This window comes from Molothrus ater, chromosome 1 (assembly GCF_012460135.2).
Source record: "Molothrus ater isolate BHLD 08-10-18 breed brown headed cowbird chromosome 1, BPBGC_Mater_1.1, whole genome shotgun sequence".
Taxonomy (NCBI): Eukaryota; Metazoa; Chordata; class Aves; order Passeriformes; family Icteridae; genus Molothrus; species Molothrus ater.
Window position 1 is genome coordinate 76,086,981 of NC_050478.2, and position 23,120 is coordinate 76,110,100.

Genomic DNA, 23,120 nt, shown 5'->3' on the forward strand with positions numbered 1-23,120 from the left:
TCAGTTCTCTTTGTCCTAAGCCTCCTCTGTACTTCTTTTTTTTTTCATACACAACAATAGAATATTCCATACTTGTGGTTAAATGTATTTATTACCCACTGCTAGTTATCCAGGTTGGCAGTGATGATGTTGATAAGAAGGGTGCCAGGGTAATTAAAAAGGAAATTCAAGGCTCTGGGTCATTTGGTTGATGAAAATCTGCTCAGTTCCTTCGTACTGAAGGAACTGAGCAGAGCATTGCCTGAACTCCTGATGAACACTGCAGGAGAGCAGGCAATGCTCTGCTCAGTTCCTTCAGTAGCAGAGATGAATGATGAAAGGAACAGGAAAACCCATGCTACCAATAAGTGGTTTAAGGGCTTGTGCCATCAGCACAATTTTGAGTTTTTTGATCATGGCGTAACTTTTACAGCACCAGGCCTGCTAGAGTCAGATGGGCTTCATCTATCTAACAAGGGCAAAAGGATTTTAGCCATGAGTTGGCTGATTGAGAGGCCTTTAAACTAGGTTTGAAGGGGGAAGGAGATGAAACCAGGCTCTTCAGATATAAGCCTAAGGGTGGTAAGTCTGAGTCGAGGGTGAAATCAGCCCAGCTGAAGTGCATGTACACTAATATTGCACAGGCAAGGAGCTGGAAGCCATGGCACAGAAGGAAAGCTATGCCATAGTCACCATCACAGAAACATGGTGGGATGACTCACATGACTGGGGTGCTGCAATGGATGGTCACAGGCTTTTCAAAGGGATGGGAGAGGAAGGAGAGGTGGTGGGGTGGCTCTGTACATTGGGGAGTCTCTTGACAAGATAGAATTTGAGGTCAATGGTGATGAGGTTTGAGTGCCTGTGGGTAAGAATCAGGGGGAAAACCACCAAGGCACACATCCTGGTGCGAGTCTGTTACAGACTGCCCAAGCAGGATGAAGCGGTGGATATATTATTCTGTAAGCAGCTGGAGGATGTTTGAAGATCACCAGCTAGGGGTGGGCTCTGCTAGCCCTTCTGTTTACAGACAGAGAAGGGTTGGTGGGAGATGTGGTGGTCAGAGGCTGTCTGGGGTACAGTGATCACAGAGTTTTCAATGTTTGATGAAACAAGGAGGGGGATCAACAAAGCTTTACACTGAACTTCTGGAAAGCAAACTTTTCCTCTTCAGGATGCTGATCAGAGAGTACCTTGGGAAACAGCCCTTAGAAAAAAAGAGGTCTAGGAAGGAAAACCATACCTCAGGAAAGCCTGCTTTTGCACCTTCAAGATTTCTATCCCTATGAGTCAAAAGATGAGCTACAGGACAAGCTACAGCTGCAGGAAAAAAAAAAAAAAAACAACAACAAACTGACCTGTCTGGACAGGGAGCTTTTGAAGAAACTAAGGAGAAAAAAGAGGCTCTATAATCTTTAGAAAAGTGGGCAGGCAACTCAGAAAATGTTTAAGACGTCATTAGGGCATGCAGAAAGAAAATTAGAGAGGTGAAGTAAAAAATAAAATTGACACAACCTGATTTGACCGTGTGAAGTTATGCAAATATTTAAGTATGTATTGAAGTCTTTTTAAAAATGAAAGTGGGTAAATGAATAAGATCAACACATTCAATTAAGAATTAAAAATAATAAACAGTGAAAGCCACTAATAGAAAGTGCTATATGCTTTAAAAACAGGCTCACAATTTCTCTATTGTAGCATATTCTGTAAGCATATGCTTTAAGTGCTGCAGTAATTCAGTGCTGAGCCACTTCAAAACCTTTTATAAAATTTTCTTTTATTTTTCCTGAAAAATTTATTGCAGCCAGAAGCTGTCCATCACTGCACAGATGCTTTTTTGGTCTGTTATTATGCAGAAAAACATTGAGAGATTTCTATATCAAAATTGATAAAAAATGAAGCCTTCCTGGTCTACCTTTATTTTTGGTGGAAAATACATTTGATGAGAAAAAAATTGCACAGAGTAAACTGTTCTTTTAGCACACTAAGTGTGTTGACAGATGCAGAAGGCCATACTCTACTTCAGGGGTGCCATTCTCTGCTTTGGAAATTGGTAAGAACAGCTACAGCTGGACAAGTTGCAGATCTTAAATAATCTTTTTTTCTGTTTTGGTTGCTCACTTTTTTTTTTCTTTTTTTTGGGTTTTTTTTTGGTTTTTTTGTGGGGTTTTTTTGAGTTTTTTGGGTTTTTTTTGTTTTTTCTCTGTGCCATGATCCTATATAAGTCTGATTACTACTACTCTTGTGCTAATTACATGTATTAAAAATTTTCTTATGTTCTCCTAAATAAACTATCCAAATGCCATCTAGCACCACTGTGTGGTTAGTACTGTAATTATTTTTTTCTCTCAAAATAAAAAATAAGGGAAAATCATATCCCTAAAGAAAGGGGAGGGAAACTTGGCTTTAGGGTAGTGCTGTAGAAAGTTCTCTGTAGAGAGATAGAAATATTGCTATGTTAGGAATAGAATTATAATTCCCTCCCTTGTCTAGTGTTGTTTAATAAAATGTTTACGGCATTTGGTATTTAGATAGCATCTTCTATTGTACCTGAATCTTCAGCAAACTATGGTGGGTGTAAGCTATAAGAAAGGTGGTGACAGAAGGGGACATCTCCTTTATGCCAGAGTATAGTGACCTCAGATGCATCAGTCCCAGGCAAGGGACTGATTTTGAAATCTTTAATGAACAGGCACAACGGTAAAGGAAAATAGAAGGTTCCAACCTTCTCTGAAAGTTGTCACTAAATTTATTAAACCAAGGATGAGTTTATACAACAACTCCATTTTTGTGCAGAAGACTTTTAATTAGCTCAGGATGTGCTAATCCAGAAACTGAGAAGGGTTCAGATACTGAACTTGTTATGCTTGAAGACATTGCTTTACTAATTTGTGCAGTGTTTAATTAACACCTTGGAAAACAACTGTTTCTAAGCTCCACCTGTTGTGATCTTACACTGCTCCACTGCACTCGGTGAACTTCTCTACATGGTTCAGTGGAAGTTCAGAGGACAAACACATCTTAGTTTTCTCTAAGTTGTGCACCATGACCAAAACTTACTGATCAGATAGCAAAGCTGTGGCCCTGAAATCCCAGCATGGCATAGCATTACACAGTGAGAAACAGTAACTGTAGTGATGATGAAATAAAAGAAATTGTGGGACAATGAACAGAACCAGAAGCTGCAGGGAAGTATTAGGAATGTGTGCTTCCTTTTAACCTCAGGAGGCTTTTTAGAAGCCTTAAATGCAGTCAGTAAATAGTGCTTTGACTGTGGGCTAAGTTCAGTTGTGTTGCCCGTGGGACAGCCCATGTACCTAGCTCGGGGATGTTGCTGTAATCTAACAACATCTGGGATGTTGCTGTAATCTAAGAACAGTCTGAGAACACCTGTACCACACAAGAGTGAGCATAAGGCAGACTCCCAATGTCCTTCAGTGAAAACTGTGTTAAAGCTACTCCTTGCTTTACTACCAAAACTGTACAGACTTCTCATCCCACACCACCCCACCCATTCTTTCTCCAAAGGCAGGGAATTTCCTCTGCAAGTTTGAGCACAGACACTGTCTGCCTGTAATCATAACTCATGGGTTTGTGGGAGTGCAAATAGTGGCTGTGCATTTTGAGAAGGAAGAGCGGGTGGTATTAAGTCCTTCAGTACAGGCTGAAATTACTGATCTGTGTGCAGATACAATCACAAAGAACAACAGGAAAAGTAAGGAAGAGGAGACCTTCAGGCTTTGTGGATAGAGCTGTTTGGTTTGGTTTTCCCTGGAACAGGGAAAGACACCTTCAGAAATGGGTGAGACGCTTGAGAGCAGCAAACAACTGAATCCCTGACAATGGTCATCTTCTTGCCTTCTCCAGGTACAGATCAGACATATATTTTGCCCACTTGCCATCAAATCTTGAAATACTCACTACAGATCTTATTTTTTTTTACTGTGCATTCTCAACTCTAACTAATGAATGCTCCAGCTTGATCTAGAGCCTTTACTAAACCTGCTTTGTAATTAGCACTTTGTAATTAGCACCGCTTATTTCCTTATGCTATTTAGAATCCAGTGAAGAAGTCCAGTTACTGAAATTTAACTGCTCATATAGAAATTGTGTCAATGCACAACAAATTGTCTTATGCCAAAATTTAACAAAATGCATCGGTGCTTAACCCATTTGAAGGGGAAAGTGTTTCCAGCTTTTGAGGCCACCACATATGACCCAGAGCTATTCTGCAATTGCACAATGCTAGTATGAAGTCAAGCCTAAGTTATTATGCACTTCCTATCAACTTCCTATCAACCCAGTCTTACTTTCCATAACTATCCATATGTCCTGAGGCTTAAAATCTCATCCCAAAATACAGCTTTTCCATCATTGTAGGTGAAAGCCTCTATCAGAAACAATACTCTCTTATGTGAGAGAGTATTTCTTATGTATGGATATCTGTGGATAAAAAGCAGAAATTTCTGGAATTTCCAGTCCTGCCTCTTTGTGAAGCAGAACAAACTGACAGGGTAATTCTTTTTTCACCCTTGTTGTGCTTATCATTAGAATTCATTATATCTTTCAGACCATTTTTTTGTTCAGTTCTTGAAATATTTCTCTTTCCCACTATAGCATCATTTCTTAACTTCTGCCTTGAATGTGGAAAACAGCAATATTTCAAAATATGTTTATTTCTTATACAGAGCTGTTTTTGTGCTGTCCTAGTCATACTAAATAAGCCCATTCATGGTGCTTACAGAGTTGCAAGGTAAAGTGATTTGTCAGTATGCATTTGATTTGAGGATTTGTAGAATGGCTTTGCTGTGCACAGGTGTGTATATGCTGATAGCACTTTACTAGGCAGCTGTGTAAAGCAGCTTGTAACCTCAACATAGGAGAAAGCAGATGAGGACAAGTTGAGGGGGCCAAATACATCTGTTCTGTCAGTGGTATATATAATATCAATTAGAAATACTCCAGTTATTGAATAGTTCACAGTTAATAAGGCATCACCTTACTATTGGCAAAAATACTGTTTACTACAGCAAAAAAAAAAAAAATTGTAAAATAAAAGCCATATTCAAATTTAACTTCTGCATGTAATTACTTTTATAGAAGGAATAAATATTTCTCTTGCCTATTAAAAATATATATAAAATAATTTCATTAAAATCTGATGAATTGAAAAAACATTTTAAGTGCCTTACAGGAGTGGTTTGGAGTTTTTTGTATGATTCAAGCATTCTACTGTGTTTGTCTCCTTAACAGCATTCCAGATTCAAAATAAAAGTGGGACTGAGCACCCTCAGACAGCTATTATATAACAGCAAAACACAGTGATGGAGTTATTTTGTTTGTTTGTTTGTTTGTTTTTTTTTTTTCTGGTTTAGTAACAAAAACAGGTAAAATATTGTGTGGACCACTCATTAACTGGACAGATGTTAGTGATATCTACTAAAAATTAAAAATATAATAAAATGGTTTTTAAATATGTTTAAACCAAAAATCAAAAAATCCAGAGGGTTTTGCCTGAGACTTATGCAGACATTCAATTCTACTGTTTTCAGGCAGACTTTGGACAATTCAGAGCAATGCCTAAATCTTAAACTGTCAATGCTATCTATATGACTTAACTGTTCTAATATGGGTAAACCAGAACTGATCAGGAGATCGTAGCATACAATCCCCATACACACAAGACAATAAAACCATACTCTTGTTACATGATACATGTTGTATAAAGTATTTTTCTATTTAAGTCCTAGGTTTACCACTTGCAACATTTCCCAACTCTCCATACATTTCAGCTGAGGTTTAGCCTCACTTAGGCTAAAGGTTAATTTCTGCTGTTTTGTGGGAGTCTGTCACTGATTTCCTTCTCTCATGATGGCTCATCACTTTCAGCCTGTCTCTTCTTATTTTGACTGCCATCTGTGCTTTGCACTGGCTGCATAACCTCTAACTATATTTATCATCAGACCCATAGAAGGACAGAAAGACAAGATGAGTTCCTCTGAGGTTACAGTGGAAAAACATTATCCTTTCTTGGGATCACGCTGTCTTTTTAAAAATATACATTAGTATTTCCCCATAATGCTAGGGATAGAAAAATAATGCAGCCATTTTCCTGCTCCCTGGGTACCTGTGCAGTGAAATATGCCAGTCTGAACATACCAATGGACAGAAGAACTGTTTGAAATCTTCCTGCTTTCTGCTCCCCTTGCACCATGAAATGTTGTGACTGGGGGCTGCCATGCACTATGAACTGGTATAAGTGTTTTAAGAGTAATTTGGTGAAAGACAGCCTGCAAAGACTGCATGAATTATGGTTCTTTCCATTAATAATTCTCTTTGCAAATATACTGATGTAATACAGGAGCCAATACGAAAAGTTTTGATGCAATTTTGGTGGAAGGAAAGATATCTACAAGGTATTACCCAGAATTACTGCCTATGTGGGAGCTTAGATTTCTTACTTCTTGTCTTAATCATTTATTTCTAGCTTAACCCCTACTTTTTCTTCTCCAGACTAAGTCCTTAAACTTCATATTTCTCCTCTTATTATGTTTTTTGAAAATGTGTTAGCAATTGATATAAATATCTGGAGAAGAGTTGTCTTGGGTTTTTTGTTTTTTTGGGGTTTTTTTGGGTAAAATTATTTTGGCAATGCATAACAAGTATGCATGAGTAGTATAGAAAATGAAAATATAGTGTGGCAGCATTTTAGATAATGGACCAACGTGTCGCTTTTTAGTGAAGGCAACATCTTAGGGTTTCACCACTGGGACATGAGATCTACCAGACTTAATTTCATCTGTTTCTTCTCAGGCTCGGTTTCTTCTTCTTTCTGTCAGTCCAGACACAAAGGTACAGCACATACTGGCTTTTCTGGTAATTTTGTCTGTAGGAGGATGGTTGTGTTTGGTAGTGAATTACTTTCAAGTGTGATTATTTCTATGGCATTAAAATTTATATGGCTAATTTTAAGTCCCCAGCTCAAAGAAAAAAAAAAAGACTTAGCATCTAGTCTACTTAAATGAAAGAGTCTTTTATTAGGATTTATAATCATTATGGTTCAGCTAATGCAAGTCAAGGTAACTCAATTGATTTTAATGGAGCTATTTCAATTTACACCAGTCATCTGGCCAATTATGTCCTGTTGTGACAAGGACAGAAAACTGAAGAATTTAAATCTATCCTGGCTGTGACAACTGTCTGAAAACACTGGGGAAAAATAACAGACATTAAAATATTCTTGTTCATAGACATGTGAACGTGTTCTTTTTTTGTTCATTCCTGATAGCAAATTTCCAGCTTAACAATTATAGGCAGAAACCACTAGGTGCCAGTGTTACCCAGACATCAGGAAAAGGCTCTGTTAGAAACGTTAAAAACAACATGAAAGCCAATGGAGATAAACCCTTTAAATGAAAATAAAGCTTCTGCATCTTTTCAACTAAATAAGACTGTATTGAGGGTTTTGAGATGATTACTTTTCTAGAAGCAAAGGCACTAAATTGATATGCGCTGACAGAAACCCACATCAAAACAACCTTATTTTGCAGGATACATTCTGTCAAAACTGCACACAACTACACAAAAGCTGCTGTGTCATCTTCAAGACCTTATGAATTACACCTAGAATCATAAGACAAGGCCAAAGTCTGCATTTTGCAAAGTACATGCAGATCAAACATATGGCATGAATAGCAGTTCACCGCTAAGATCGACGTTTTACAGGGAAGGCTTGTTTCAGATCAGGTTAGAACTCACATTCCAAGTTGTACCTGAAGTTTGGTTTGACTCATTAGTATATATCAGAATTTACATTTAGGCTCATCTTTATCACTGTCATGGTCTTCTGAAAGACTTTCCTGCTAAAAAAACCAGGAAATCTTCTATTTAAGGAGCTGGATCCGCTAGAGACAGCTGATTGCTGGTGCATGGGAGCTGCAAATGCAAATCTCTGACTAACCTTCACTCAGCTCATTTGCAAGAGATGAATCTCACGCATTTAACTTCAGACATCTACACTGTAACTGTTTACATCCATGCCAGTCATCCTGATTTTTTTTGATGTAGAGAGGCAGTAATTTCCTGACTGTGATTCATCTGGCCTATTTCAAAATTCACCTTAGCATAAGATGAACTGCAAAACAAACTTAAATGATTGATTAGCTCAGGAGATGAATTTTACACAAAGGGCATCTTAAATTTTGTCAGATTAATCCAACCAAAGTGATTTTGCAATGTCGAATTTTTAGTCAAATCTAATGTTTTGCTTTTGTTCTTTCTACAGCCATTAGACTTTGAAACAAAGAAGGCATACACCTTTAAGGTGGAGGCCTCCAATCTCCATCTTGACCATCGATTTCATTCAGTGGGTCCATTCAAAGATACTGCCACTGTGAAGATAAATGTGTTGGACATGGATGAACCTCCAGTGTTCAGCAAGCCCATGTACACGATGGAAGTCTATGAGGATACACCTGTGGGGACCATTATAGGTGCAGTGACAGCACAAGACCTTGATGCTGGCAGCAGCTCAGTTAGGTAAGAGAGCTTTTCCTCCTTTAGTAACTCTCTGACAACCCAGAGTGCTACTGACAGTTGGATGCACTGGCAAAGAACTTAGTATGAAGATATAAAATATACCTAGTCTGTCACTGTAACAGGTAACTGATGCTCTGAAAAAATATTGGAAGGAGATGCTCGTTTGGGTGAATTATCATAAAGTGCTCACAGCTTCTTATCATACTGATCATGTAAGGTAGCACACACTGACATGACTTCAGAGATGGCGTGCTAAGACTCAGGAATAGCATGGTGTCTGGGTGTCACAACCCACTGGTAGAGGATGTGATATTTGCTATAAATTGTCCTTCAGTCTGAACAAAGACACATGTCAGGGAACTCTCATGATATTATTGTACCATCAATATTAGTGTGACTCACAAGGTGTTGGCTAACAAGCCCTTAAATTCTTAAATGTTCTTCCACAAGAGTGATAACCCTTAATTTTGTACGATACACTTCAATAGGTTCTCAACTCCCACAACAAGCTCCTTAAACTGTGCTGGCTCACATGCCACAACACATCTCCAGAGAGACTGAGGGGGCCCAATCCCTGACTTTTATAGTTAACCTGGTCCACACCTCTTATGTAAAGTAGATTTTTCACACAGTTTTGTTAGCACATGCACAGACAGCATTTCTCCAGGAAATGAGTTGGCAGGTGGAAGCTGAGAATGAGTCTCAAGGTGGAGCAGGAAGTTGGCTGAGAACAGCTCAGCCCCACCTCTGCAGGATCCTCTCTGATCACACCTTTCCTGTAGCAATGCTCAGAAAGTTTGAGACAAAATGTGCTTAGGTCTGGTCCTCTACACTGGGTCTTCCACAAAAATATCTCCAAAGTACAGTAGTGAGAAAGAAGGTTTTACTTGCTATGTCTATATGAGTTAGACTGCTATGAGTGATGGAACTGCCCCTTTCACCACTTATTCTCTACATCTTGCAAAGAACAAATGCTCTCATAAACAATCATCACGTGTGTCTTGGCTGATGCTGTGGGGACATGATTGCTGACCAACATGGCTGTGTTCAGCACTAGGAAACTCCTGCCAGGCAAGCCTCTCATTTATTGCTGTAGCTTATTTTAATGAAATAAAAAGGACAAATGTAATATATTGATTTTGAGAACCTATTTACAGCCACATTAAAAAGATTAAAGTGAACCAAGTCATAAGGAAGCTCCTCAAAGCTTAGACACAGTCTAAGATGTAGGCAGTTGTTAACACATACTTCCAGTACCAATTTGTGCTGGGCCTACCTGACTTCAGGAAACATTTTTATCCCCAGATTTTCATAAGAAATTTTAAAGACCTAGTGCATGTCATCAGTCTTTAAATATTAATGTTTATCAAATGGGACTTTGACAGAACAGGAAAATGCCACTAGTGTCTCCTGAGTGCATGCATTTTCATGCATATTTGATTACAAATTGAATTTGGACTTTTTAAATCCATGTTTAATAATTATGTATATTTTGGCTCAGTACTTATACTCTCAAAACATACAATAAGCATGTTAGTTGTAATCATATGCAAAAATTTAACATATAACAGTGACTGTTTAGCTCCTGCTTTGTCAAGTCACTGTTAATTTTTGCCTAAAACTATTCCTATTGTTGTTTGTTTCACTTTTTTTTAATATAATCTTCATTTTTTTAAATATAGAAATGCATTTGTCTATGAGTCTGTGACACATTCCATCTCTGACAAAGGATCAAAACTTTCACTAACAAAGACTCAAGTCTGAACCTTTTTCCCTGGTGGTAGCCCATGAAAATAGCCCCAGTGATGTCAATATTCTGTTTAAAACCATACTCTCTTGCAACCAGATAGAAAGCCTATATTCACATTGTTAAGCAGTTTTTCATATGACAGTGGAATCATTTGGATGTATAACCAGTCTTCAGTGAGAGTTTTTTGTTTCACAAATGCTCCTAGGAGACTCAAGTGCTTTTTACTGATTCTGTATTTGCAACTACACAAGAAAAATAATTGTCTCTCGATGGTTTGTCCACGTACTGTGTTCACTGGAATATTGAATCCTAAGCCATTTTATAATGTCCATGTCTACGTTTTTTAGCCGTGAACTCACTACTTAAGTGTCCAAATGTGCATCTACATTAATACATTAAGTTAATACCCCTACATTTTATGCTCTTCCTGGTGACCCCTTACACCAACAAGCTCCGTAAGTCTTCCCAGGGTCATGTTTATGAGTTGATTCAGCTGGTTCATGCCCACAGAAAAATGTGAACCATGTCCCAGAATGTTCTGGTGTTGTTCAGTGGTGTGACTTTTGGGCACATGTGCATCTACATGAGTTACATTCAGAGTCATATCTTCTACCTGTGCAGTGATGTCCTGCCCCAATACAGCAGCCCAGATGGGTTTGCCCCTGTGTTGCCACTTAGTCTTCTTCCATTGCTGCAATCACCACCTCAGGACATTGGGCTCCATCCAGGAGTCAGTGTAGAGGATAGAATACAGGCCATGTTTCTTATTCAGAAATCTCTAGGGCTAGTTGGATGGCTTTCACTTCTGCAGATAGGCTCTTCTTCTCCCTCAGCAGTCATTGCATAGGACTCCACACAGCAGCTTTCCACCTCCAATGGTTTCCTACCATGCAGAAAGATCCAGCAGTAAATAGACCATGGTCTCTTTTGTTTTGGGACAACTTGTTATATGATGGTGCTTCTTGGGCACTTTGAGCCACCTTCCTCCATATAGTCATTGGGTAAAGGGCATCCTCTGGATCTTTAGGGACTGTCTTGCGGTGATTTTATAATGATTCTTTATTTCATAATTGTCTGCTTATGCCCAGAAACAGCTGCTTTTTTTTTTTCCTTGAACTGTTCTTTTCTTTTTTTTTTTCCTTGAACTGTTTCTGCTCTTTTTTTTCTTTTTTTTTTTTCCTTTTTTTCTGGCCCATGTGGGGAGCTGGTGGGGAGTCTGCCCCAAACTTGAGACCTCAAAGCAGCTAAACCAACACAAGAAAGGACACTTAAACCCACCAGCTTCTCCTTCTGCGAGGAAGAGAATAGCATCAGAAAGATTCCAATCTATTCTGCCCGAATCGCTATGCTATCTCCTGTTTCTCCCCTTCCCTGATACCATCTTTGCTTCATGGCTATGCTGTCTGGTGGGGGGTTGGGGTCAAGTTTTTGAAGTTTCAGTATCTAGCATTTATTCAGTCCTTTTCCTCTCTTGCAGGCACTTTTTTGGTATTTTTCTTTGTTAATAAACTGTTTCGTACTTTTTTTCACTTTGACCCACTAGGATTTATTTCTCTCATTGGCAAGTAGGATTATCAAAACCCTTTTCTTTAGAGAAAATTCTCATTACAGGGCATTTTCTCCTAAAATTTGTCCCTAAACCTAGACAGGGACATTATCACTTTTTACTGTACTATAAAGCACTTCCAGGACTTCTAATTCTCTCAAGTACTAGACACCTTCATGTGCAGTGCTCCACATTCTTGGGGAATTCACAAGGTCTTCCTCAAATGGATTTCATGCCCTCATGCTTTAGAGAGGCCATCTCTAAAGACTGCAAATTGCTCCTTCTTTTCCAATTCCTCCTTCAATTTCCCCATCTCTAGCAAGGGATTTTAGCTGTTGTGGCCTCATGACCTTCTATTGTTGACTGTCAGTCCTGTTATCTCAACATCACCTGGCTGGCAACTGTAGTCTTTCCACAAGTCTCAAAGTTCTGATGAGGTCAAGGAACAGGGAACTTCAGGTTCCTATTTGATTTGTCTCACTCCTTCAAATTTATTTGTTGAATGACCAGCTTTTTCATGTGACCTCTACTCTCCAGATTGTCCTCCTTCTCCTCCTCCTTCTTTTCCTCTTCCTCCCTTTCTTATCAATTATATGGACCTGTAGCTTCCCTTATCTGTTATTTTGTTTTCACTACTGCTGCTAGTACTGTAGTTGCTGTGGTTTGAGTCCCTGTGTCAGCCATAGTGTCCTCAAATGCAGTTTGGGTTCCTGCCTCAACTACAGTCCTCTGTGAGGACTGAACAGTGGCTTGGCACACACAAGTCCAGCCCCAGCACAGGGCAAGAAGCTGCTGGCTTTCACTGGGGTGGGCAAGGCACCCTTCCATCACTGATGGGTCAGTTTGCCAGGGTTGGTCACATGTTCAGGTGTAAAGTCACAGGTAACTGGAGGTAATAACCACCCTAGGAACCTGCCCAAATTCTTCCACACACCCTACCACCCAGGAACTGGATGCCTCAGGGCACATTTCAATATCTCCATACTTAAAGTTTGTTTTCTCTAGCACCAGGACGACACCAGATTCCACAAATCCCATAGCGTGGCAATAGTATTCCTTAATACTATTAACAGTATTAAGCAGCTTAAATAAGGATGAGCAATGTCCATGGGAGCCTGTATTATAAATCCATTCACATCAATTTTGGGCAGGGGGAGAGAGATATATTTCCTCATCATCCACAGAAGGTAGCTCCCCTTGCATAACAAGGCTGCCATGTCAGGGCAAAGCACAGAGCTATTGCTTGTGTTAACACATTCCCAGCAAACTCACCAAAACAGAGAGATAAGGAGCACAGCTGACAACCCCCATGTCCCACAAACGACCTTGCTGCTAGATAACTGCTATTACTATAGCATGCAATATGGATAGATAGATAGATAGATAGATAGATAGATAGATAGATAGATAGATAGATAGATAGATAGATAGATAGAAAGATGGATAGATAGATAGACAGTCAAAGAGAAAGAGAGAGATAGAACTGCCTTTGTCTTGCTCCATGGGCACTATAAAGGACCATGGTGGGTTGATCTTGGAGACATGTCACGTGACCACCAAGCCACTTTATCACTCCCTTTCCAGCTGGACAGGGAGAGGAAATAAGACAGAAAATAACTTGATAAGGCAGTTTACTAAAGCAAAGAATGGAGCTTTGGGCATGCATACGTGAAGAGAAAGTTAAAGGTTTATTCTCCACTTCCCATCAGCAAGGGGTGTTCAGCCACTTCCCAGGATGCAGGACTTCAACACACATGGTTCCTCTGGAAGGCAAACACTGTAAATGACAAATACCCTCCCTTGTTCCTCCTTTCTTTAGCTTTTATATGTGGGCTGATGTCATATGGTATGGTCTATCCCTTTTGTCAATTTAATTGGCTTAGTTGTGTCCCCTTCCAGGATTTTGGGAAATGTTGGAGACACTGAGTCGATGCTGTACCAGAGCTGTTCAACAGTAGACAAAACACTGGTGTGTTATCAACATCTTTCTAGGTACCAATGAAAAGCACAGCACTGTGAAGTCTGCTATTGGAAAATGAATTCCATCTCAACCAGACTCAATACACCAATATAGAAGTATTCAATATTCCATAAGTTCTATATGCTCTAAATGAAAAACAAACAAACAAACAAACAAAACCAACAAAACAAGACTGCTGAGTTAAAAAAGTGTAAGTGAGTTTGAAGGTGCTAAATGTGTTGGCAAGTTCTTATTGTATCTTAACCAATAACCTTATTGTATCTTATTGTATCTTAACCTCTGTTAGCTGCTTAAAATCTACATGAAATCATAGAGCTAAAGAATGACTTCATAAATTTCATCATATTGCAAAAGAGTCCAAGAAACTTCTGAGTAAATATGCACTCTAAACAAACGGGGAAAAGCAAGCCATGCTCTTTGAAGACACAGCCATACAAAGTACCAGATAGTACTGGTAGTACTACAACTACTGCTTGTAGTTTCTCTACAGATTCATTCATTTTCTGTGAAATGTTTTCCTGGAATGGTTTGCCCACTAAGAAGTCTGTAACAGAAAAAAGAAATAGTCAACATTCTGCCAAACATAAAGACTGGGATAAAATCTGCACTGCATGCAACAGAAGGCAAAACTCTAGAGAGCAATGCAAGCTAGAGCAGCTCGCATGAAAAGAAACAATATTTGTTCCAGCAACTAAATCCATGTTATCAGACAAAAATTTTATATCTGCTATGTTAGACACATCAGGAAGGGGGAGATAACTACTAAGGATGAAAACCGGATTCAGCTGTTAAAGAAAATATTTTGCTGGGGGACATTGAAAATGGCGAGGGTTATATTATTTTTCTCTTTTCTTCTGTTACTGGTATCAAAATTTTAGACAAGTCAGAAGCCTTAAAAGTTTTGTTTTGTAGGAAGGTATTTGCTAGAGATGTTGGAGTGCAAGGGCACAGAGCATACACTTAGTAATGAACAGGAAATTAAGCACAAGGAGAAAAAGAGCTGCAGGTATTCAACACCTGCAAGGGTGACTGGCTTTGCAGCTGTTTTGGAACATTACCCCAGTGCACCTAATTTTCAAACTGTGTTAAATCTGGAGCTTATGTGTCTCAAGTGATCTGTTTTGTCTATTCCCATTTCATCCATAGTGCTTCAAGAAACATGTTAAGGCGAAGTCCTATGTACACTTCGGCCATTAAAAATCCCAAAACACTTGCAAAAACAGCTCTGATCTCATTTTCTTCTCAGACTCCTCTAGTTTATGACAGTTTGAAGATGACTGGGAGGAAAAAATAACTGCTCTCCTGTATTATGTTGCAAGGTCTGTAATTTGTAACTATGCAAGTTTTTTGTAAAGATCCTTATACTTCTGGAACAAGGGCTTTTAGGACTTCCTAAAAATCGCTGGTTTATATCTCTATACAGCATGAATGTTATAGACAAAGCTGTCTAAATAACAAGAAAGCAGAAATGGAGGGCAAGACTAAATTACCTGCAGTACCTCCTAGTGAGCTCTAACAGTGTGTGAGAAGTTCAACAACTTTGCACTGACACATCTGAAGTTGTCAGATTTCCATGAAGATGATCTTCCAGCATAAAGTATAAGAGGATTATTGTTGTCCCTGATGTGAATCCCAGACAACTCTAATTAATAATGGGTTTCATATTCTGTGCCAAAACACTGTCCTTCAGGTCTTCTCTGCTTGACTCATGAGTTTTGCCCTATGAACCAAAAGAACCACTCAAAGCAGGAAAGCTGTGGGGACTGTGCATTTTCTTGACCAAGTCCAGAGTCATGAAACTATGATTTTAAAGTAAAAAGTCATGTGTACTATCCATAGGTCAGTCCAGTCCTCAGTATCTCAGGGATAAGACTGTATTCCCTGCATCTGCTTTCAAAGGAAAACCCTTTTACTTTCTGAACTGGTTCACAATAGTCCATACACTTTTATGAATAGTTTCTGTTTTCCCAGAAAAAATACTTTGTCATGTTAAGATCAAGAAAATAAAGATTTCTTCCAGAATCCTAGAACACCATACCTTAATGTACAAGCACCAACAAGATTAATTAAAGTATGTAATACTTTGAGTTTTCAGTCCCATAATTCTTCCAACCTTTTTGTGCTTGCATTTTTTTAATTTACTTATTCTTCAAAAAGAAAAGTCCCATCCTGTGACATTAAAATGTATCTTACAGTTTCATACATATATAGAAAATCTGGGACATCTAGTTCCACCACCTCAAGTGTCTTTTAATAACAGATTAAGTGACAGTCATTTTTCTGTGTATGGTATCATGCTGGAGAGAAACAAGTCAGTTTTGTACAGATAAGAGATGTTGAGACTCATGAATTTTGGTTCCTTTTCAGCTGCTCTGGTGGTTCTGCACACTTCTTGCTCTGTTGCCTCCTGTCAGTTTCTGTTGCAATTTTAGCTATATTCCATCCTTTGCATTTTATCAAATCCCTGTCACACACCCCACTTTTAAAACCTCTAGTCCAAGTTCTAATTTATCCAAACTCATTAATTCAAATCCTGCAGAACTACTTCTCAGTTTCTGCTGCAGATGCCATGGTATGGTTTTCTCTCCTCCTACTAGCCCAGTGTTTTCTTATATCTCTTATGCTCTGTCTAATAGCATAGGAGTAGTCTCCTACTCCACAGTCTTTCTTTCTCCCATGGCTGGTTTCTGTATTTTTACTGCCTAACCATCTCCCATCAGCTTCATGGGTGTCCTGCTCTATCCTCTTCTTTTCTTCTGCTGAGGACAGGTACCTTTTTTGATTTCAGTGTCTTGATGTATTTATTTCACTTTGTTCGAGCTACTTTATCTTCTTTTGAAAACTACGGAAACCGTTTCACTCCAACATTTTCTCTGAATCCCAAGGAATATCTTTAGCAATTATGTTTATTGTCAACATGCTTCATGGGGTCTGTGGTTGAAGACATGGACAACACACCAAAGCTCCATGTGACAAACAGCCTCCAGTTTATTCCTCCAGCTCCTTTTATAGGAGCTCCAATCACGCATGTAATTGGTTGAGGCCTTAGCCCATCCAGCTCTCTGGCCAGTGACAGATCTGCATTTAGAAGTGGATGACAGTGGCTGAGAGTCCCTGCGTAGACTGAATCCAACCTATCCTTGCTCACCCAGGGACTCCAATGCCACAATTCCCTCTTTCAGGTATATTATAAAATGTAATTGACGAGCCTAGTTGAAAAAGGCTTCTTCACTCAACAGGTAGCAATGTACCTTGTGTATCATTGGAGCTGGATGCTCACATCCAGAAGCTGTCAGTTAAAACTACCAACACTACAATCTTTTTAGGTTAGCATGTCAAAGGCTTAATGCTTAGATGTTACAACATTACAACTTAACACCACAAGCAGTAACAATTCAACTCAAAACCATTTCAATTAAAACCGTATATGTTTCTACCACCGATGTTCTCTAAATATTTGCATCTTGGAGCTTGAGCAAGTTGATGGACTGACTGCCCCCCCTGTTGACAACCTCTTGCCTCTGACAAGCCGCTGGCTTGCCAGGTCATGCTGTGATTTTTATTGAAAAACATAAGAGAAACATGAAAATATGAGAACACTCAAGACCTTTGAGAGCAGTGTACATCCACCCCTCTTTTCCCCTTTTCTTTGTTTTAATAACCACAATAGGAACACAATGTGTGCCTTTGAGCAAAATCAGTAGGTGAAACTTACAATTGCCTGTATGCTTTACCATCACCCAGGGTTTGCCATTGCTGAGGGGCCTCTTTCTCCCAGTGAGGACTTGGAGGGCTTCTTCCAGATGAAGCCTCCATTTTTATCTCAAAGGAAAGCTTTTGCAAAGCAAATTTAGCTAGCACAGAAATAGCAGAAACGCACCTGGTCTTGATAACTTTCCCTGCCAGGCAAAGCCATAGCCTAGCCAGGACTTAGTCTGGAAGGGTCTGATGGAACATCTTTCACACCAGTCAAGGCCATAGCTTGGCCAGAGCTGAGACCTAGACTGGATGGGCTTCCCCATCATATCTTTGAAAGTAATCTCTCAGTAAAAACCCATAGAATAGTTGGCTTTGTTGCTAGCTCTAGCTAAATTATGATATTATAAAAAACCTATAAAGACTATAATTGAGGGCTCATATAAACAAATCTCTTAAAAACTTATAAACAATTATAACTAAGTACACACACAAATGTCACCATTTGCCCTCTCGTTACAAACAAACCAATTTAAAACTATAAACACAGATAATCTTTAGTACTACAAAACAGAGACAGCAAAAGTGAAATCACTTTGACATATGTTATATGAGTCAGTTTAACCTTAACATATGTAGATGTTGCAGTCTTCTCGTTTGAGGAAGGAGCTATTAAACTAGCCTGACCGTCTTTTTTATTTAGTATCAGCTTATTAGAATATGTAGAACATGTGTAGTATGAAAGACTTTGGTAGAGTTGAAGTAATAGTAGGCATCTTTTACAGATTTTTGTGTCTCTTTCTCACTGTTTTTGCTGCCACTCCTCTGCAGAGAAAGGTTGGGAGAGGCTGTAGCAGGGGCCAGGACCCAACACCTTTGTGCTAGTGGTGTTTCATTGGGGCTCTCCCCTGTAGGGCAGCAGCAAGCAGGCTTGGCCATCAGAGGCTGAACTGGGATGGAGCCACACCTCCTGGAGACATGGCTATGCTCAGCAGAGGTGTTTCTTTGGAGCCAGCTCACTAGGTCTCAGGAGGGGGCAGTCCTGGCGTTTCAATGGTGATGAGAGGGATGGGCTGCTTCAGCTTGCCACAGGCCTGTTGGGCCTACTGCAGGGGCTTTTCCCATACCCTGATCGGTGTAGGAGAAGGTTTGCCAGGAGTACTGCCTTTCCCCCCTGGAGTGGCAATTTTCAGCACAGTTGGGGTTTCTTCAGAATGCTGCGTTGGGCTCTGGAGCTTTTGGGTCACTGTTTGGGATGCTGGTGCTGGGGCTGCTGGTGTCCCACTGAACCCACTGAGAGAGTGGCCTGCCTTTTGCTGCTGTGAGTTGGCTGTGCCATGTGGCCAGCACCATCTTTTGGGAAGGCTCCACTGTTACCGCTCCCACAGTACCACACTCCCACCCACCTCTCCCCACCATTCTCTTGTAGGGGTTTTACCCCAGTTTTCATGGCAAAAGGGTGGGAGCCCAGCCCTTCCTCCCCTCCCCCCACACCCGAGTTGCACACCACCACATACTGTGTTTATTTTCCATGTGTTCAATGGGGTCAGTTGTTGGAGACAGAAACAATACTCACACACACCCCAAAGATCCATGTGACAAACAGCCTGGAGTTTATTCCTCCAACTCCTTTTATAGGAGCTCCACTTACACATGTGATTGGTTGAAGCTTTAGCCCCATCCAGCTCTCTGGCCAGTGATACATCTGCATTTAGAACTGGATGGCATTGGCTGACAGTCCATGTGTAGATTGACAGAATCCAACCTATCCTTGCTCACCCAGGGACTCCAATGCCACATTTAACAGACACATATGCTCTTTCCTCACTGTCCTCTCCATTCTCATTTGGCTCAGTGAACACCAAGCAACCATATAGTCAAGAAGATCTCCATCTACCTTCCTTCCAGCAATGCTGGGTCTGATATAGGACAATTAACTCCTACTTCTGGCTTCCACTGCTCCCCACTTTCTGATTCTTCCTTTGTTCTCTGTTTTCTAGTTGCTAAACTTTGTCTTCATGAATTCAAGCAATCACATCCTTTACTCCACTGCCCTTTTCCTGTAAGATTTTCCCGTATGGTCCCATGTACTGCGCTGTCATTCTCTAGGTTTGAATGACCTGTCTTCCTCCCCAGCAACTTAAGGAACTGGACAGAAAAGTGACTTCTCTTCAAACAAAAGGCAGAAAAAAATCATTCTCTTCTGTGTATAAATTGTCCTTCAAAAGGAGCTGTTTTCTAGCAGCACAGTCTCTACACCTGAAACAAAGCATGAATAACAAATTATTGTGTCAATCTCCTTCATGATAGTTTAAATTACTACATTTTATTTTAAATTTACAATGGATTAGGTGCATACAGACAATTATCACAGCTCAGCCGGCGTCAGTTGTATGTGGCTCAGTTGTGTCAGTTCAGGGTCTGTGGTACCTTGATTCAGTGATTGGCTTGGAGCTACTACGAGGAGAAACTACCAAACAGGTGTGAATTTGTTTTAATCTTAAATCTATATACTCAAGGCTGAAGTGATCACACAGGATCAGTGGGGCAGGTAAATGTAATCATCATTAGCCCTCTGTGATGCTGCAGCAGGTTCACTGGAGGCAGATGGAGTTGTGTGTTAAAAATTCTTCTTTGCAATTTTGGGACACATGCAGACTGACATTTTGATCTGTGTGGGTTTTCTCAAGACTGGCAGAAACATGGAGCAAAGGTAAGTACTTTCTGGCACAAGTCAGAAAGACTGTGCTAGTGAAAACTCAGACCTTCCCAAATAAAAGACTGGTGGGATTCATTTGACTTGTATAAATTTTCCTAGATCAACTCCTGGATGCACTTGATCTGTGAAATATTATTTCCTAAGTCCAGCAAGTCAAAAGCAACTGAAAACAAAAAGTCTAAAACTGAGAGAGGCCAGTAACCTTTATTTACAGGCAGTCATTCATCAACTTACTGAAGCTTGTGAAAAACAGCAAGTGATCTTCTGTTGGCATATGCAGTCATATTACGCTTTAAAATGTCACTCAGGAGATTGAACTGAAATAGATGTGTAGACCCAAGAAGTTTATGGACTACAGCTCTCAGTGGCCTGTTCGTGAAAGAAGTGGATGCTGAAAATAAAGAAGTATGCATTCGGATCCAAGGCAAAGAACAACTTGGCAAGGAAATCTTTTCAATTAATTGAGAACAGCTAAGTAGCCAAAGTAAGGGGAAAGGAACAATATGATCATAATAGCTCATAATAGTTTCTGGTTTATTTCAAAGCACTTGTACCACCTGGTGATGTGATTTTGCAAAGCCAGTTCTTATCCCAGAGTCACGAACTGTAATTTTACCTCAAATAATAGTCTTCCTGATTTTTCATCAAGAACTGTTATTTCAAATTTGTTCAGGAATAGATTTCTCAAGCATTCTAGAAAGCAATTGTGAGATTAAAACAGAGCTTTAATGGCTACAGCCATTATCAAATCACCTCAATTGGTAAACCTCTCTGGGCTTGACAGAGAATTATGAGGGCTAAGGAATTAAAACTATGTCTAAGAAAAACCTATGTGCTACAGGGAAGGGTTTTAGTTGGTAATCTGCACTTTGGTACACCAAGTCGACCATGAAGCTATCTCATTAGTATAGAATAAGAAATAAGCTTCCCAATATTTTTCATTTAAGGTCTTTCATCCACAAGGATAACTGCAGCCTGGTCAGATTCCAAGTCTTTTCCTTCTGAATTTTTCCTTTAGGTCTGTTTGTAAGCATTGACTATGCTTTCCTCTCCTAAAATACTCAAGGTTTATTATTATGTTTAAATAGTTAGTGCATACAGAGTTTCTTATATATTTTGCACTTTGTTTGTTTATTGTTTGCAGTTTAAGTAATAAAGTTTAAACAACAGGGGTTTTTGAGAGTTTTACACTTTTTGAGATCTCTGTCTTTTGAAGTTTCAGTCATATTCTGACTGTAGATACAAACAGCTTTCAGATATTTCTGCTTTTACTGTCTCCTAATTCTGGGCTTCTCAGTGCAAGAAAGACGGACATACTGCAGGGAATTCAGCAAAAGAAGGTGATGAAGGAACTGGAGCATTCTTTCTGGGAGGAAAGGCTGAGAGAGCTGGGAATGTTCAGTCTAGGGAAGAGAAGGCTCAAGAGGGCCTTAACAGTTATAAAAGCACTTAGGGCACATAGGAGCACCTGAAAGGAGGGTGCAAAGAGGATGGAGACAACTTCTTCTCAGTGGTGTCTGGAGGCAGGAAAAGAGGCAGTGGGCACAAGGTGAAGTACATGTTTTCTCTGAATATCAGGAACAGGAAACACTCCTTGCTGTGAGGTTGACCAAGCACTGACACAGATTGCCCAAGAAGGGGGTGGAGTGTCTGTGAAGATATTAAAAAAAAAACTCAAAAACAGCTGGAGTTGGTCCTGGGTGAATGGCTCTTGGTGTCCCTCCTTGAACAGAGGGCTTGGACCAGATGACCTCTAGATGTCCAACCTCCACCCTTCTCTGATTCTGTGTCATCCATCTTTAATAAGCTGGAACAGAATCTGTGGAAAATAAAGGCAGAGAATCATCTGTGATGGCTAAAAAACTGCTGTCAGCATTCATTGAAATAATAAGAATACAGAGCTATAACAACAGATTATTTTAGAAAATAAATCTGAAAATAGTGTGAAGGAAACACAGCACAGAAATTCAGCCTCGATAGGAGGAGAGAGGAACCAATTTTAGAAATAAATGATGAGACCTGATGTTGCTCAGGTCAGACCTTCAGCATGCAAACGGGAGCAAGGAGATGCTTATCCAGCAAATTTTGCCTGGTGTCCTCATGAAATTTATAAAACCTTTGAAAAGGTGACTTCATACTTATACTGACCTCTGTAGTTTCTGTATTCCTTGATACATCAGAGGCTTAGGGAGGAGAAATGAAGGAGGAAAATGCAGCAGCTCTGCAGCATCAGAGCTGTTCTGAATAATCTCTTATTTTATAAGCACTTCACCAAATCAGCTTCAAAGCAGCACAAAGAAGCCTCCAGTTCTTGATTTCACTGTTTCCCCTTGCAGATCCAGCTGAAAATCTGAGTCCCAAGTGATGATCTAAGCAAGCAATAAATCTTTTACTGTGTGCTGCAGTTTTCTCTAGAGTCAGCATGGTTATTTTATTTGCTTTTCCTTTTATTATCTCAGCATCAGCATTTTACTTCAGCTTTTTAAATGGATAAAAATATAAGATATTTGTTCAGTTTTTGGTTCCCAAAGATATAGAACAGAGCTAATATTTATGTATTTACATGATGCAACAGAAAACAATCAAAGATTATTTATATTGGATATATGCCAGTGGGCCAGCTCTCCTCTATTGTATTTATGATATTTAATGCCTTAGCACTTTATCAGAAGACAGAGCATTCCAGGCCAAGCATGGGAACAGCAGCCCAGGAATCACCTCTCTCTTATCCTTTGAGGTTTATGTCAGATGCACCCAAGTGCAAAATAAAGTGTAGATGTCTACTGAGGCTGACTATCTGATGGAGTCACAGAGTAAAAGCATCTGCTTTTACCTTTTCAGCTTTCTTAAGGGTTGGAGATATTCATTCAGGTTTACTTGCTCCATCTTTCTGTACTCACTCTGCCCATTA

General features: G+C 39.7%; 1 protein-coding gene across 4 annotated transcripts in view; it reads left to right on the forward strand.

The window, feature by feature from the left end:
* Window positions 1–23,120, forward strand: part of CDH12 (cadherin 12) — a 643,007-nt gene that overhangs the window by 588,930 nt on the left and 30,957 nt on the right. For all 4 annotated transcript variants that reach the window (XM_054515894.1, XM_054515895.1, XM_054515891.1 and 1 more), the window contains one exon: window positions 8,264–8,517. In XM_054515894.1, coding sequence (XP_054371869.1) covers window positions 8,264–8,517 — 254 coding nt within the window. The remainder of the gene's footprint in view (window positions 1–8,263; window positions 8,518–23,120) is intronic.